This window comes from Erithacus rubecula (assembly GCF_903797595.1).
Source record: "Erithacus rubecula genome assembly, chromosome: 1".
NCBI lineage: Eukaryota > Metazoa > Chordata > Aves > Passeriformes > Muscicapidae > Erithacus > Erithacus rubecula.
In genome coordinates this window covers 36,241,759-36,258,452 of record NC_136658.1, presented here as the reverse complement: position 1 = coordinate 36,258,452, position 16,694 = coordinate 36,241,759, and the positions used below count along the sequence as shown (strand labels likewise).

The following is a 16,694-nucleotide window of genomic DNA, read 5'->3' as shown; positions in this document are numbered from 1 at the left end:
AGACACTTGGCTAACTTTTTCTCCCTTCCCCCCATTTATTTCAGTTGCATAAACAAACATAGGGACAATATTTCCACCAGGCTGGAGCATTCCCCTTGCCAACACCACAGCATGAAATGGGATCTGATCTTTATTCCTTACTGAGCAGAGCATATAACTCAAGAATATCTAGATATAAAAGATATTTAGGTACCTCACACTGATCCAACATCTGTCAAATAAAGAAGCCCCAGATCCTCAAGAAAAAAATACAAAAAAATCAGTGGGGGTTCTATGCTTAGCAGGAACACAGGGCTATAAAATATTCGTATCTTCACTGAAATATCTCATTAAGTTTCCCCTCTCATTTCCTTCCAGTGAAGATGATCTCACTAAAATCATCTCTTCTTGATCATCTCAAAAATCATGCTCTTCTTGCTTGGGCAAGGTCCCAGTTTGATCCTCTGCCTTGGAGGCCCACTGATTTCATGCCCACATACACCTACTAGTGTCACCTGCTGTGGGGCCTTTCATTAATACCTGTGAAAAATGAGAAGATGCAATCTTAAACGTCCCTGAGGTATCCCCTTTTAGTCTTAGCACATTGTTTGCAAAGCTTAGAGAATTTTAAAAGTCCTTTCTTCAGAAGGACTGAATGCATTCACACTGGAAAAGTGAGAAAATAAAACATGTTTATACATTTATTATCTACAATAGTAAGGCACAAATTTAAACAGCAAAGAATAAGAAATCTTTGGCTGACCAACAATATCAACATTTGCTGGGGGTGACACATAACGTCCTTCATTTCCCCCCTATGTACAAATAACCCTCCAGCTGTACAACACTGTACACAAACTTCTCTATACAACCAACAATAAAAAATAACAGTATTTTACAACTAGTTACCACTGACATCACCTGGAATGGCTACAGCACAGTCTCCCAAAAACACAAAACAGTTCAAAGGCCCAGGAAAGCCAGCACAAATGGAGCTGTGCCACTCTGCTCAGCGGGGCTGACACATGGCACTAGTAGTCCATGCAAGTCCTGCTAGTGCCTGGGCTGGAGGGAGACACACCAGTGCTCCAGACCTTCCCTCCAGGAAAACTAACATCTCTTGAGTTCAAAACAATTGGTGAGAATGAACCTTTTGGCTTACTTGAGCTGTTGCCGACACACTGTCTCTAACAGTTCCCTATATGTGACTGTGAGTCTGGGGCAGCATCAAGTGCAAAGCCAGCTTTGGATAGCAGGAACTGGAGAGACTGTGCTCTCCCAAAGGAGCAGTGCTGTACTCTAGCTGACTTGGAGAAACTGAGCTGAACCACTACCAAACATAACTGAGAGCTGATCCATGCTGATCCAGCACTGTTTCTCCTGGATGCCTTACTGTCTGCCTGCACACTTACTGAAGAGTTTCAGCTAAAGAAATATCACAGCTGGTAATGAAATGCTTAGGGACTTCCAAGCACCTGGGTATCCTTATTTCTTGGATAAAAAGTGATGCAATTAAAAATCCACCAACATTTTACTTGTTCATTCCCTTGATTTCTTTCTCCTGCCCCATTCCTACCACAGATGCTTGAAGGGCCATGACAGTGGGTCAGTGGTGATGTCACATGCGGTCCCGGCTTTTATGCAAACAATTACAATGTTTAAATTAACTTTAGAGAAAAAAAAAATATCTTACAAGGCATATATTAAGCTGCATAACATCTTCCAAGGGTTTTACACCTTTGGTTTCACAACACAAAGCTGCTAATACTTGAAACACAGAGTTTGTTTCCTGCACAACCTGCCTACCACTACTTTGTTTAACAAGTGCAAAACTCAGAAAGAGGGTGACAACAACATAAGTCTAATTCTAGATACACACAAAAATAAGTGCATAGCTTTAACATAGCAATTTTGTTCTTTTCTTAAAAAATTATCAGCCAGGCAGCACTGAGCACAAGGCTCTGGCCTTGTGAACCTGTGAAGGCTTTGAGTTCACAAGGACTTCAGTTTTCGGAGAAAGCAGACTTTAAAATGCCTGGTGTTCTCAAGAGTCAAGGGCTCTGATTTGTCACCTACAGCAAGAGGTGACCTCGAGCCAGCCCTGAGTGCACGATTACTTCTAGCACCCATCACTTTTCCACTCTAGGCAACTTCACATTAGATCCCATCATTCTTTTTCCCAAAGCCAAGCTCTCCTTAAAGTCATTATGGTGCACCACAAGACTCAGGAAGCACAAAGCCAATACAGAAATGTCTCACAGAGGAAAATCTCCCCATTGGCATGTGCAGTGCACAAAGCCACGAGTAACACAGCGAGTGAGTTGGCTGCCTCTTACTGAATTCAGGGACAAAGCTGAAAATAAGAAATGTTCCACCCTGGGTAAAATAAGGTGAAAAGAAACCGCAGCTCGGCACAGAAGGCACATGATGCTCACGTACTGCTCTGCAGTTAAACCCTTCCCAGCCTGCTCCTGCACTCCTTAATGTCCAATCCCACACCAGCTTGAACAGCAGGTTTGTATGCTCAAGGAAGGTCAGATTTGGCTATTAGAATTAAAAGTAAGGAAAAATCTTGTTCTTACCGCAAACACACTGATTCTTCCAATGTTATGAACCAGTGCCCAGAAAGAGGTGTCTTCTGATCTCACACATGAACACAGCTTAACTCCTCTAAAAACAAACCCACGCAGCTCCCCTCTGAAGGAACTCTAGAGAGCTGCTGGGATCCTCCCCCAACTTTCCCTCCTGAAACTTTCCTATGATTTCAACAGGGTTTGCTTCAGCAGGGTCCCCCCTCCCTCTTCTACATTCATCCACCAGGAGAATTCCAGCCAACAACTGCTCCTATAAAAAAAAAAGTCTCAGTAAGCTCTGAGGTTGCAAGACATGAATATTTGTACTGTAAATTTGGCTCCAAGAGAAACACTTGTCCAGCCAGGAAAGAGGCACCTGACCTGCCTGCCCAGGAAAGCCACACCAATGCCACTTCAAACAAATACTTTCAAGAACCTGCCGTGTACATCTACAGACCAATTATTCACAAAAATTAAGAAGTGAAATTTTTGAGACTGAAACCTTTGAGAAACGTATTGATACTGAGGAAGATGCAAGTTTTTCCTGGATTACTCAGAAACTCTCTCTGGCCTCCAAAGAGACAAGATTTCCCTCCCTGTCCTGGTTGCAGAGGCAGGAAAACACAGCAGCAGCGTGCAACCAGTCTGTAACTTCAGTACTTGATGCCAGAAAACAGAGTTTCCTTTTTCCTCAACACTCCCCTTCTCACACCACTTTCCATTTTCAACAAACACTTTCTGTTCAGAAAATCTCAGACGTTCATTTCATCACTCTTCTTCAGTGCTCTTGACTTCTTGCTTGGTCAAAAGTCTCAACATATCAGACTTTAGCTTCAGTTTGGGAATACACTTTGTCTTTTTTCAGACTCTCAGGGTTAGTTTTCAAGGTTGGCACACCGAGAACCATCTTGGACCTGGCTGTACACACACAAAACCCCAGAGATGCTGTCCTCTGCTCAGATGAGGACTTCCATCATGTCTGTATCTGGAAACTCAGGCTTGTGGAGCAGGCTGCTCACTCTGCCTTTGCTGTCAGGCAGCTTCCCATGGCTGGAGTTCTCTGCAATGGAAAGAACAGAAAGTTGGTCTTCAGTCCAAATTCAACAGCAAGTTGCTCAAACCAAATATCAACTCAGTCCTTGAAGGTGGGGCATGTATTACCTGTACATCCTACATACCAAGTACATCCTACCTTTGTACATCCTACAAAGCCAAATTTGCTCAGGACACTAGGAATGTGTGATGCTGAGTTCCCCACACAATGACAGCAGGTGTGTCAGTGTGCACAGACCCCAAGAACAGGCACAAAGATGGCATTTAACAGATACAGACCAAAGAATCTCATTAGCTAATATCATAGAATGGTCTGGGTTAAAAGGGATGCTAAAGACCATCTAGTTCTGATAGTCAGCCCTTTTAATGATACATAGCATTTTTTCAGAGGGAAAATTTGCTTTTGAGAGATGATGAATGTGTGGGCTTTTTCAAAATAATGTGCATAAAATAAATGTCTCCTTTGCTAGAGCTGCAAACCAGCAGTTTCCACCTTTCAAAAATAACTAATATTGTACTTCTTCATCTCCCCTAAAAAATAATCTCCACCTTCTCCTCACTATTCCCCCCAGCTTTCCTTTAGAAATTAGGGAGAAAATGGTGCTTTAACTAACCATGGTTTCAGCTGAAAAAAAAAAGACAAGGGTCTGAGTATGTGAGCAGGTGTGGAGTGTTTTCAAGGTGTGAAACTAATTTTATATCTGGCAGCATGAATAATTGCAAATTCTGCCTGCCACAGATGAACAGAGCTCTACAGAAGCTGCCAAGCACAAAGCACTGCAAAGCCACTCTGGGCAGCCTTAGAAAGTTCTCTCTCTACAATTTTAGTTTCCCCAAAGACACCTCCACCGCACCTTACAAACTGTGGCAGCATCACACACCCCCACTCGCCCCCACTACTACTGCTGTGTCTCTGGGGATTGCTGGCATTTTTCCCTGGCGGGGATGTGGCAGAGCTCACCCAGTTTCTCGCTGGCCACTCGTGTCCCCAGGGGCCGTGGGCTGTGCGATGGGGTGGTGCCCAGGCGGCCCCGGCCGGGGAAGGAGGCGGTGGCAGGCCAGAAGAGCTCCGCGGTTTTGTCCGTCTGCGTGCTGCTGTCCTTGCTGCCCGTCTTGGCGTGGGAGGCTGCCGGCACTGGGACGGGCATGCAAGACAAGGAGGGCAGAGGTGGAGGCAGTGAGGGACCTGATGGGTGCTCATGGTGCTCCTTTCCTAAGAGCAGCCCTGAAAGCACAGATAGGTCAGTCACATTCTGGCTCAAATGTATGTGCTGTCTCCCACCCCACCCTGGAGCTACAACAGGCTGGGTATGGCTCCAGTCATTTAGTTCAGCTCAGCTTTTCCCTTTGATGCTGCTTTTTCTGGCATCCACATGGTACTTTCCTGCAAAACAGCTTGTTGAAAGCAGCTTCCCCTCCCTGCCTCCCTTTCTGCACACCCACCCCAGTGGCACTTACCCCCGACACAACCTGGCACAGCTCCACTCCCTCATCCTACATGGCCCCAAACAACAGACAGTCCTGCACTGATTTTCCCATTTATCTGCCACATCACATCATGCTGTCCTATCCAAAGGGATGCTCACCCTCTTGATTAACTTTATTCAGGCTTTATTTCTAGCCCAAATTTGTTACTTACTCCCATAAAGCTGCAATCATTATGTGCTTGTATCTGGGAGGAATTCCCTCAACTATGGCTTTCTCTAATCAGTGCAAAGTGATTTAACATGATTAAAAATGTAATTAAGATACAATGCAAGGGTAAAGAATGGCTGGTTTTGCCTTAAGCACAAGGACACACATTCTGCCCATGGAAAGTGCTCTGGAAATGAGCTGTCAGGGCAATGTGTGCCAAGGCACCTCTGCTAAGCTCAAGCAGAAGGATCAGGATGAAGCAATGGATGAACCACAACTTAAGCAGAAGCTGAACTCACCTATGCTTCCCTTCCAGAGCTTGTCCTCCTTCCTCTCCTCGGCCACCTGGCTGCTGGTGAGCGAGGTCTGGCGCGAGTGCGCGCCGGTAGCGGCGGCGATGGAGGGCACGGACCGAGCTGGTCGCAGGCTGGCGCTGTCAGCTTTGCCAGGGTCCTTCCGGGACCGCTGCTGAAGGACCTTGATCATGGCATCCTTCTCGATTATTTTGGCGTGGAGATTCTTTATTCTGCCAAAATATGAATGCTCTGCTTACAGGAATGATAAAAAACATTTGTATGGGCAGGTCTCCACAGCTGGAGGCAGCAGGGAAGTGCCCAGGCAGATGCCCTGCTGCTCCATTCTCTCTGGTTTTGGATACTTGGACAAGACAGCTTCTGGCAGCTCCTCCAAGGATAACCATGCACTCCAATATAGACAGCATTTCTAGCTATTAAGCCAAAACTTTTCTGCAGGGTTAACTGAACCCTTGTATGCTATGCTTTTACTAACCCTGCAGAAACAGTAGGCAGTATCCTGACCAGGCCACACATTGCTACCTTTACAATACAAACATAGGCAACTTTCACTCCTGTAATACATTGGAGCCAAAGCTGGAAACTATGCTTTGGCAGACAGTTAACCCCAAGATCTGTTGTCAGCTGGAGTAAAGACTTGCTGAAGTGAGTTCCTTTTGGTTTTTCTAAGTGGTGGTCTGGGCATTTCCTTTTCCCTCACTGCTGCAAAAACAGTCAGCACATGGTGTTCAGAGCTGAGCAAAGTTCACTAATTCTCTCATACAGACCCTGAAGACTCTCAAATCACTAAAAAAATTGGACTATCTGAACTCTTCTCCAAGAATGATTAATACCAAATCACACTGAACTACAAAACCATATTTTTCAAAAGCTTGCACACTTTGACAGTCAAATGACTGGCCTGACTGTACTGTACAATATATAATACAGTGCAGGTGCATTTTGTGAAGCAGTGAAAGCATTAGTTTTCATCATCCCACGCTTAATACGCAATGTAAACACAAGATGCTAATCTATATTTATGATACAGATTGCAGTGGCAAACTCCACTATTTCCAGAAACTAGATTAGCTTGCATCTGTGAGTGAAAAACAAAACCCAAGCCCAGTAAAAACAATATTTCCCACAAGCAACAAATACACTTTTTTCATAAAAATGTCTACAAATCTGTGCCCTTGCATGCCAGACTACTTTTATTAGTGGAGCTGCTTTGTAAAAATGCTGGGTTTGCCACAGAAGGCTTAACAGAAAGGTAGGGAAGAAGTTATCTAATGACAACAACTCTTTAATCCCTGTCTGAACGCTGAAGAGCAAAACCAAGTCGAAGTGAAGCCAAGCCCATCCTTTCCAGGCATGTAGGAAGGAACAGGAGGGCATGCTGGTTTATCTGAACCCAGCCCCAGCAGCAGAAGGAGCAGGAATGGCACAGCATCCCTTACGTGTACTCCATGTCCTGGCAGCGGCGGTTGGCTTGCACGATCTCCTCCTCCTCCTGCCAGCCGCGCACCTCCAGCGCCGTCTCGCCGTAGCTGCCATTGTGTGAGTGGCTTGGGGCTGAGGCATCCCTGAAAAAGAGGCTCACCACAGTGAGGCAGGCTCCTCCTGTGAGGGTGGCTTTTGCAAGAGAGATTGGAACTTGCAAAGAAAACTCAAACCCATGTTCAAAAGGCAAGTGGATGGCTACCTGGCACTGGGGAATCCTGTTGCAGGCTATACTTGGCTTGGGATGGGTCGTTAATGCCATTAATTCAACACACTGAATGCATTTCAAAGGGAAAACTCTTTTTAGGATGTTTTCTGGCAATTTGGTTCCTAAGAAACTGGGGTGAGAAGTTAACTATCACATCCTCCTGATCACTGGGAAGTGTCACTGCCTTTTGTGCTTTTGGCCACCAGACTTTGATACAGACAAACTAGAGACAGACAGTCCAGACATACACAATGTGAATGGGAAAGGTTTACACTAGGGCATGTCAGGAATGGCTGAGGGAGGAAGCTAGTTCAGACAAGGGAAAATACAACAGGGAATATCTGTCTTCCAATATTTACAAGGCTGTTTGAACATCAACAGTGGTCTGTTGTTCATCTGGGAAGGACAAGAAACAATGGAGATAATTTGCAGTGAAGAAGTTTACCTTAGTTATCAGGAAAAACATTCTAGTTTGAAGATTAATGAAGTGGTGAAAAAGCGTATTTAGGCAACAAAATTTCCCTCATTTATTACAGGTTTTTAAAACTAGGTTAAATAACCTTGTTGCAGACCACAGGATGGGTGCAGCCATACACCAAGTCTCTACTCTCTTCACCTGGTTACTGGAGGAGCCGCCTCACCTGTGCTGTGTAATTTGGCACCTTGAGACTGCCAGAGGCCATTGCTTCAATCTGATGCCTAGATTTGATGAACTTGTAGACCCAGTCAGAAGGATGAATCCTGTCTCAACCAACTATTCTATTTTACTGGCATGATACCCTGGAGAAGTGCATTAACCCCAGCAGTGCAACTCAGCAGAGAAAGGCAAGCAACATCTAGCTTTAGGAAAACACCCATTCTGTATCATTTTGCCATGATTCCCATGGTGAATAGAGCTGCCTGCTTTGCAGCAAGGCCATCTTACCTCTCTGTTGCAGCTGTGGCTGCAGCGTTCATGGCAAAGTGCCGGATCGTGCTCTCCTCCAGATACTTCTGCTCCCACTTGGTCATGTCAGCTTCCAAGGCCAGGATCCTCTCCTCCTTCTCCCTCACCAGCTCCATCAGGGCTGGGGCATTATGCTCTGGAAGGCTGCTTGTCTGGTAGCTGCCCTGCCTCTGCCAGTGGAAACAGTGACAGATATTCATGCCCTGCTGAGCATGGCATGCTGACCCTTTTTTCCTCAGTTTTCTGGCACATACAAAGACACCCCCCTGTGTTTTGACAGGAGCAGGTGGAAATCCCAGGCTAAACCCCTTAGTTTGCAGGAAAACAGGCGAGTTGGCCATATGTGCAACCCTAGCATATGCTTCCTCAGACCATGCTGACAGAAGCAGGGATTTAGCTGCTACCCTGGATGTACAGAGATTTCCTGGGATATCCCAAGCCAGGGGAAAAAGTAGGGAAAAAAATTGGTAGGAAAAGAAGCAATGAAGCTTTGAAAGATATTCTTGCTAGGACTTCACACCCACAGCTGGGCAGTGCTTAGTATGGACAGGCAGTTATTACCAGAGGGTTTATAAATTAAAGCTGAAAAAAAGCACCTTGTGACCTAGTTACATGCACTCTGCTTAAAGCAGCACCTGGGAAAATATCCCAGCCATGCATTTAAGCTTGTCCCTTCTGGCACATTAGCTCTCTTGTGCCCTCAGGGGATGCCTTCTGTGGTTTAACAGCTAACTTCCTAACTAGAGGGGCAGAAGCTCCCCAGGCACCTGTAGGGTGGCTCCCAAGGGATGCTGACAAGCAGCAATGAGTGTGTAACTCTTTCCATATATGTTGCAAGGAAAAAAAAAAAAAAAAAAACCAAAAACCAAAAAGCTTCCTGCTTGTCCAGGCAGGGTTTCATTCCACCCTGTCACAGCACAATTAAGTCACCTAAGCAGCATGGGTAGCTACCCTGAGCTCCTCTCACTGATGATATAGAGCAGAGGTGGAGGGAGATCCAGTCCAAAAATACTGTCAAACCTCTGTCAGGAAGGTAGTATTTTGGAAGTGTGGTCCTGGTCTACAAATGGTATCTTGGGACATCACAGTGCTTGTCATCTTCTGAGTCAAAACATCTGCCAGCCGTGCACACTGAGCAAAAAGTGCTGACTGAAAGAGTTTGCTTATTGGTCCCAGTTTGTGCATCAGTGATAAGGAAGGTTTGCTGTTTGGACTCAGCAAGCCAGGGACAGAAGAGATTCTGGCTCACTGTCTCCTTGTGTGCTGGGTCCCTTCTGCTGAATCTGGTAAAAATGAGAAAATTTTTTTCCCTGCAATGAGAAATGTTTCAGTAGCTGTAATTTTGAATACTCAGAAAAGACAGCTCTGAAGTGAAAAGCTGGGGTATTTTGATGCCATGGGATTCTTTGCAGCATTTTGGCTCAGTATAGATAACAATAGTAGAAATACCTCAAAGTTTTCTCTCAAAGCTGATAGGTGAGACAAGAAGAGTATCTCCCCTCTTAAAACTTACTAGATGGAATGTGTGCAGGCATTTGAAAACTATATCAACTCAAAAACCAATTGCTAATTTCAGCACCATAAAAAATTAAAATTAAACAATCTGTAAGTTACAGAGGAATTTTCTGCCAAAATGAACAGACATAGCCTGAACTCTCAAGACAAGGATTTCAGCAACAGCCCATCCCACTTACTAATGTATCAAATTGTCTCTGTATCCCAGCCTTTCTTAGTTCTAGTTTTACCTTCACTTGAATTTTAATTGTATTTTTCTCAGATGTTCTTTTCTGAAATGGCATTAGCATGTCATATTCAATGTAATTCCTTTGTTAAATTGGAAGAGAGCTGGCTCAGGGGAACTGAGAAGACTTGAACACCAAGCCCATGGTGGACTGGGCAAGAAAGACATAAAACACTTCTATGGCAGCAAAACAGAGTAGAGATGAATGAGAAGGGTCTGCAGGGAGCAGCAGCAGAGTGATACCTTGGGAAGGGTGCTGTGGGACCTGCCTTGCCCTGGAGCTGCCAGAAGGAAGGGGATGCCCTCAGGTCTGGCTGCCTCATGACTCTGCAAACCACTGACACTGACCCTGACCGTAGAGCTATTTCCCAATGGCATCCTGCCAGCAGGATCAGCCCCTCTGCTTTCTGGCAGCACAAGCTCTGTGTAACAGCTGCTTTGGTGTCTACTAATGGCTTATAAATAAGGGAAGGTTATAGCAGCAGATGCGTGTGATGACAGATACGAGTGAGCCCTTCAGGAGTTCCAAGAGCATCATGCCTTGCTTATGTTGCTGGTTTTCCCCAAGCTGTAGTTTGATACATTTAGCATATCTACTCACTCTTCTCCAGAGCCAATGCCCATGTATTTGGCATTTGGTGCATGTTGCAGCCTGGAAACTCTCCCTGCAACCTCCTCTTTTTTATTCACCCCCCCCCCCTTATCAAGATGACTGGATTTTGTGACTTAGGGATAAAGGTGCTATAACAAAGGAGTAACTGTGCATAAATTACAAGCATTATAACACCCCTCTACGGACACAGGACTGCTGAAAAATAATGGGACACACACAGGAATTCATATCTATACTCCTAGCCCATTCTGGACTGGACTGATATATAATTTATTGTCTGAAGATGACATCACTTGGCTCCAGTTCTGTCATGGGTTGAAGTTCCTGTGAACCACATATATTGGGTTTTCCACAGAACAAATTCAGGCCTAGGTCTTGCTCCTACCAGAACCCACATCATCCTACTCAGCCTTTTCATTGAAACATCAGCTAAAATTTTTGGGGTGAACCTTACATGTACCACACCTTTCTTCCTTCTGTGTGGAGCTGGTTTTTGCACCATCTGCCATTACTAGAGAGAGAAACTTGGAAGAACATTTTCCCCTGCCAGCCCTTGGGCAGGGGAGCCAGGACATCTCAGCCCAGCAGCAGGCAGGGTTCAACTGTATCCAGAGCCCCACAGCATCCTCTGCTGAAGATCAGGAATAAGAATCATAGAGTGGTTTGGTTTGGAAAGGACCTTCAAAGATCATCTAAATCCAGCCCTCCTGTCATGGGCAGGGAAAATTTCACAAGCTCAAAGCCATATCCAAAATGACCTTGAACACTCCCACATCCCTATCCAAAGGATGGTTTATGAGGAAAGCCCAACAACCCAACTCCAAAGGCACGGTTCCACCTGGCAGGGCTGCCCATCCCACCCTGTCCTCACCTGCTGCATCCTCAGCGAGTCCAGCTCTCGCTCCAGGCGCGTGCGCAGCCGCCGCTCCATCTGCTCCCTCTTCTCACAGGCTGCCTGCAGCTGTGTCAGCGCCTGCTGCAGCTTCTCCACCTTCTCCACATAGGCCTGCTTCCTGCGCAGCTGTGGGGTACAGGAGGTCAGTCAGGAGGGCACTGTACCCCCCCCTGGCTGCTGGGACCCCTGGGCACTTGTAGGCATGCACTGAGCTTCAGCATGGCTTGGGATATTTGCTTCCGAGAGTTCCTCTAGGAAAGGATGGTGTCTCTTTGATGGGCAGGGAATGTGTCCCCAGGCATTGCTGGGGCAGAGCTAACCTTTTTGGGAGGAATGCTGCTCCAGATCTTCCACCCACTGGGGATCTGCTAACCATGAACTCCCCAGGCAATTTATAAGCAAGAGCTGTCAGGTTGGTGGATACTCTTTGTGCCAACACACAGGATGGACCCAGTTAAGAGGACTCCCTGTGGATTTTATTGACTGCTGACACTAGGCACACTGCCTGTACCCAAACAGACGGGTTCTTTCTTCACTCCTGCATCTTTGCTCAACACAGGTGGAACAAGCAGAGTGCCAGCATCCAAAAGCATTCCACCTACTTCATCCTGCTCACATCCATGCTGAACTGTAGATGAGATGTCCTGGCAGCGAAAGCCAGGCCCTCTTTACATCTATAATGCAATTATCAAAGGGCTAAAATGCCACAAGGATTTTGCAATGCAGGGTTTTACAGCCAGACATTGCTCAAGCAGCATGCCCCAAAAGGGGTATGAATTCCTCTTCTGTCACCCTAAATCCATCCATGCCACAGGTGAAGTGAAATACAGGCTTGCTCACAGCAAAAACATAGCTTGGTCCAAACAAACCTCCTTAATACCTGGCACCAACAACTGGAAGAGTGACCTCCTTAGCCCTGCTGCAATCTAGGATAATGCTTACAGCTCCCTGGGATTTCCATGAAAATTAATGAGATTATAATCCCCACTAGTCTCTGACAGCAGTGTGAAGACTGCATTCCTCAGGAGCTCACAACTTGGCAAGACCCACACAGCAGAGGCTTCTTGTTGGATGTGCTATTTTGGCAGTAGGAATGTGTTTGTGTCACCTCCAGCCACACCAGCATGGACAGAGAGGGTTAGGGAGCTCCCCAGGGTCTCTCTTTGGCAGCAGACTACATCTGCTTTCCCATGTCCTGCCAAATGCTGCAGGGTCCTGTACCACAGCAGCCACAGCTTGGCTTTGGAGCAGCTCTCTGGGCTCCAGGGATCACACTCACACAACTCTGGGTGTGTGAGTGAGGCAATGCTCACACGCCTACCACCTTCAAGAACAATTTTGCAGGAGATATGCAACAAGACAGTTCTCACATTCATAAGTTTATAGGCAGCATCTCCAGCCAATTCTGATTTTTCTATTCTGCATGTAGATTCATAAACAAAAAAATCACCAATGCATTTAAAACAAAAAGTATAAAACATTTTAATTCAAATTAATTTGAGATGTCAGTGAAGCATGGATCCAAAAGGGAGGGTTGACTATAATCAGAGACATGTAAAACTAAGGTCCAACACCTCACAGACACACAGTCTCCAAAAAACCACAAAGCTGGATGGCAACTGGAGAGGTACCAATCCATCCTCCTGCTGTTGTAGGATCAACTGTACATAAAACCTGGCACATATCTGTATAAGCTGTTTACAAAATCACCCAGGGGTAGCAATTACACGACCTATTCCTGCAAACTACTTCACAGCTTATTTTCCTTTACTGCCAGAAAACCTTTACCCTAAAGCCTAATCTGGCTTTTTCTTATGCAATTTAAGCAAATTACTTCTTATTCTGTTTCCAAACTGTGATCTACTAGAGCAAAAAGCATTTAATTAAACAATTCACTTTCTCACTAGATCAGCAAACTTGCCTGAACACACTGCCCTTGTCCTGGGGATAAGGAAAATAAAGATGAAGAAGAGCTAAGGCTAAAAGGGGATCATCCAAACAAATAAATCTGAGTAAAGATGAGTGAGTCTTGGAAAAACATCCATGCTAGAAATGCAACTCCACTTTGAACAACTGAGTTCTATAAATATGAGATTTGAATGAAAGACTCTAAGAGATGGAGAATCCACTATCACTCTAAGTAGATTGTTTCAGTGCTAATTACTCTTAACTCTTTATTGTCAGCCTGATTTGCTCAGCTTCAGCCTCCAAACACTGCATCTCATTATTTCTTCTAATGTTAAACACCAATGTTTAATGTCTCTGATAGCAATCTCTTCTTCCTCCATCCCTGGATGGACGAAGGGAGAGCAGTGGATATTGTCTGCTTCAACTTCAGCAAGGCTTTTGAGACTGTCTCTCACAACATCCTCATGGGTTAACTCAGGAATTGTGGATGAGTGGACAGTGAGGATTGAGAATTGGCTGAACAGCAGATCCAGAGGGTGGCACAGGGTCTGGTTGGAGGCTTGTCATTAGTGGTGTCCCCCAAGGTTCAATATTGGGCCCAGTATTGTTAAACCTATTAATCAATTACTTGGGTGAAGGGGCAGATGCCTCCTCAGCAAGCTCCCTGCAGACACAAAGCTAGGAGGAATTGCTGATACCCCTTGGGGCTGTGCAGCCCTCCAGAAGGACCTCAGCTGGCTGGAGAGATGGGCAGAGAGGAACCTTCTGAAGTTCAACAGCTGCAAATGCAGAGCCCTGCACCTAGGCAGAAATAACCCCATACTCCAGTACAGGGTGGAGGCTGACCTGCAGGAAAGCAGCTCTGCAGAGAAGGACCTGGGGGTTCTTTACTATGTGGATGACTGAACACTGGAACAGATTGACCAGAGAGGTTGTGGAGTCTCCCTCACTGTAGATAATCAAGAGCCACCTGGACACAATTCTGTGCCATGTGTACAGAATGACCCTGCTTGAGCAGGGAGGTTGGACCAGATGACCCAGTGTGGTCCCTTCTAATCTTACCCATTCTGTGATTTGTGTTCATGTGCACAGACCAAAGCTCCAACAACTTTTCACTTTAATTCTTCCCAGCAAAGAAGAGCTTCTGGACCCCAAACAAAGTATACAGCTGCTTTCTGAGCCCTCTCCAGCTATTCAGTTTTCTATTCAAAGCATGGAACAGACACATGATTCCAGCAGCAGTCTGCTTAATGACATGTGGTGATAATACCACCTACACATTTTCAATTAAATCCTTCTACTAGCAGGCACTCAGGATAATGCAGATTTACATAGAACAGTATCTTATGTTAATTCAACTTAGTAACTACTGCTTATTTCTCAAAGCTTGATTTAAAATGCTGTTAATTACATGCTGGTGGTAGCAGAAATCTGGGTGGATTTACAGAGCAGTGCATGAGCTCTGTTAACAATAATAACAGTCATTTTGATGCAACTGAATTTGTGTTTTCCTCAACATATTCCGAATTACAGTAAAAATCCCTGGTTTAAAATGAAGTTTAACACTGCAACTCATCTTCTGCCTGTGTCTAATTAAGATGCAGAAACATTGGAGCTATTGAAAAGGTGCTCTGGTTCAGCCATGAAATAGGACAAAAGGGAAAGTGAGTGCTGGAGCTTGGGCACATGCCAGCAGCCTCAGGTTAACTGCACTTCACCCCAGCTGCCTGACACTGCCTTGAACAATTAAAACACAGCAGCTGGGCTAAAATTCATTTGAACTGCCCCTAGAATTAAAAAAGAAATTAAAAAGTACTAGATCAACATGGGTTTGTCAGGCTGAGGACTCTGATATACTCTGTCAAATACCACAGCATCATTTTCATATATGTCACCTCTGATATGTACCATGCCCAAGGCAGGAGATTACCACCTCTGTAACACCTACAGTGCCCCAGGCAGGAATTTACCATGCCCTGGGCAGGTTAGGAGATCCCTAGAGGGTAACATCTAACCTCTCCTGAGCTCTACCAGTCCACAATCCAGGATCCAGAAGAAGTACACTTCTGTTGGATGACTATACTAAAATCTGACTACTGCCAAGTTCTTAGACTCCTAAGGCTGCAAACATACTTATTACAATACAGCAGGCACCAGGTAGGTGTTTGAACCATCTGCTGGCAATCACTGTATATGTTTCTGCCTTCACTAGTCTCTACTCAGCAAGTCAATGTTACCTGCCAGTACCACACTGACAGTCTGTGGACCAGACACAAGCTAAACACTATTTCTTCCCATCCCCTGCATGATGCCATGACTGTAGAAATAGGGATTGCCATCTATAACATTCATTTATTCAGCCCTTTGTAATGAAATGCAAATAGAAAACCTCAGGTTGCCTTTCAGCCAAAGAGTGTCAAGTGAATTATGTACAATTAAAGATATGCTGGCTCCTGCAGCTAGCCCAAAGGGGCTGCCCCAAATACACCTGGATGGTGAGCAGGCTTTAGTCTAACTAACAAAAGAGCAGTTAAACTTAATCTGATCCTCTTCTTGCTGCTGAGTGCATCCAAGGAAATGGAGTTTTAAAAATGTTTCTAAACAGGGAGTCAGAATGGGCCAATGGCCAGGTACAAACCAGCCTTCAGCACCCACATACAGTACTTTAAATCTTCCACACTCTAAGTAATCATTAGTTCCTGGTTACAGGTTGAAGGCTTTGCTCTAGACACATCTATGGTCTCCTTTGCTTGCTTGTTTGACTCAGTACTGTGTAACAACACATTTTCTCTATAAAAGGACAAATGCAAGGGAAACAGGAAGACCTAGCACCCTGTGGGTAGAAGAGAATCAGGACTTGGATGGAGAAAGGTCTAACCATTAGCCATGTCTATCCTCAGAGCACAGAAATACTGTCCATGCCTCACCTCCTCTTCCAGCTTGATAACCTTGGCTTGCGCATTGTTTAGGGCCTGGTCAAGGATTTCGATGTGCCTCCGCTGGTCCTCATTGGCTGAACGCACAGCTGCCAGCTCCATCTCCAACTTCTCCTTCAAGTGCTCTTTGTCTGAAAGAAAGACAAGAATAAGAGCTACTCCATGAGGACAGCCACACACCAGAGCTAAGCTGTCACCACCCCAGAAAAACAAAAATCATGAAAAGCAGCAATAGGGCCTTTACAACACACTGCTGAGACACAGCAGGCAAGAAGCTTCTACTGCCAGGGCTGAGCTCCTCAGTGCCCAGCCTTACACCAGCAGCAGAGACAACTGGCAGCTTGGGCTGCATCTGCACTAGCAGAGCTTGTGGTCCTCAGCATTGCCTCACAACTTTCCATTCAGCCAAAC

General features: G+C 45.4%; 1 protein-coding gene across 2 annotated transcripts in view; it reads right to left on the bottom strand.

Annotated features, from left to right (window-relative positions):
• Nucleotides 1-659: 659 nt before the first annotated feature.
• AMOTL1 (angiomotin like 1) overlaps nt 660-16,694 on the bottom strand; it is a 152,885-nt gene continuing 136,850 nt past the window's right edge. For both annotated transcript variants that reach the window (XM_079319095.1, XM_079319096.1), the window contains 7 exons: nt 16,275-16,414; nt 11,416-11,565; nt 8,170-8,360; nt 6,994-7,119; nt 5,540-5,766; nt 4,567-4,830; nt 660-3,612 (listed from right to left, as the gene is read on the bottom strand). In XM_079319095.1, the coding sequence (XP_079175221.1) occupies nt 3,509-3,612; nt 4,567-4,830; nt 5,540-5,766; nt 6,994-7,119; nt 8,170-8,360; nt 11,416-11,565; nt 16,275-16,414 (1,202 nt within the window). In that variant the 3' untranslated portion in view covers nt 660-3,508. The remainder of the gene's footprint in view (nt 3,613-4,566; nt 4,831-5,539; nt 5,767-6,993; nt 7,120-8,169; nt 8,361-11,415; nt 11,566-16,274; nt 16,415-16,694) is intronic.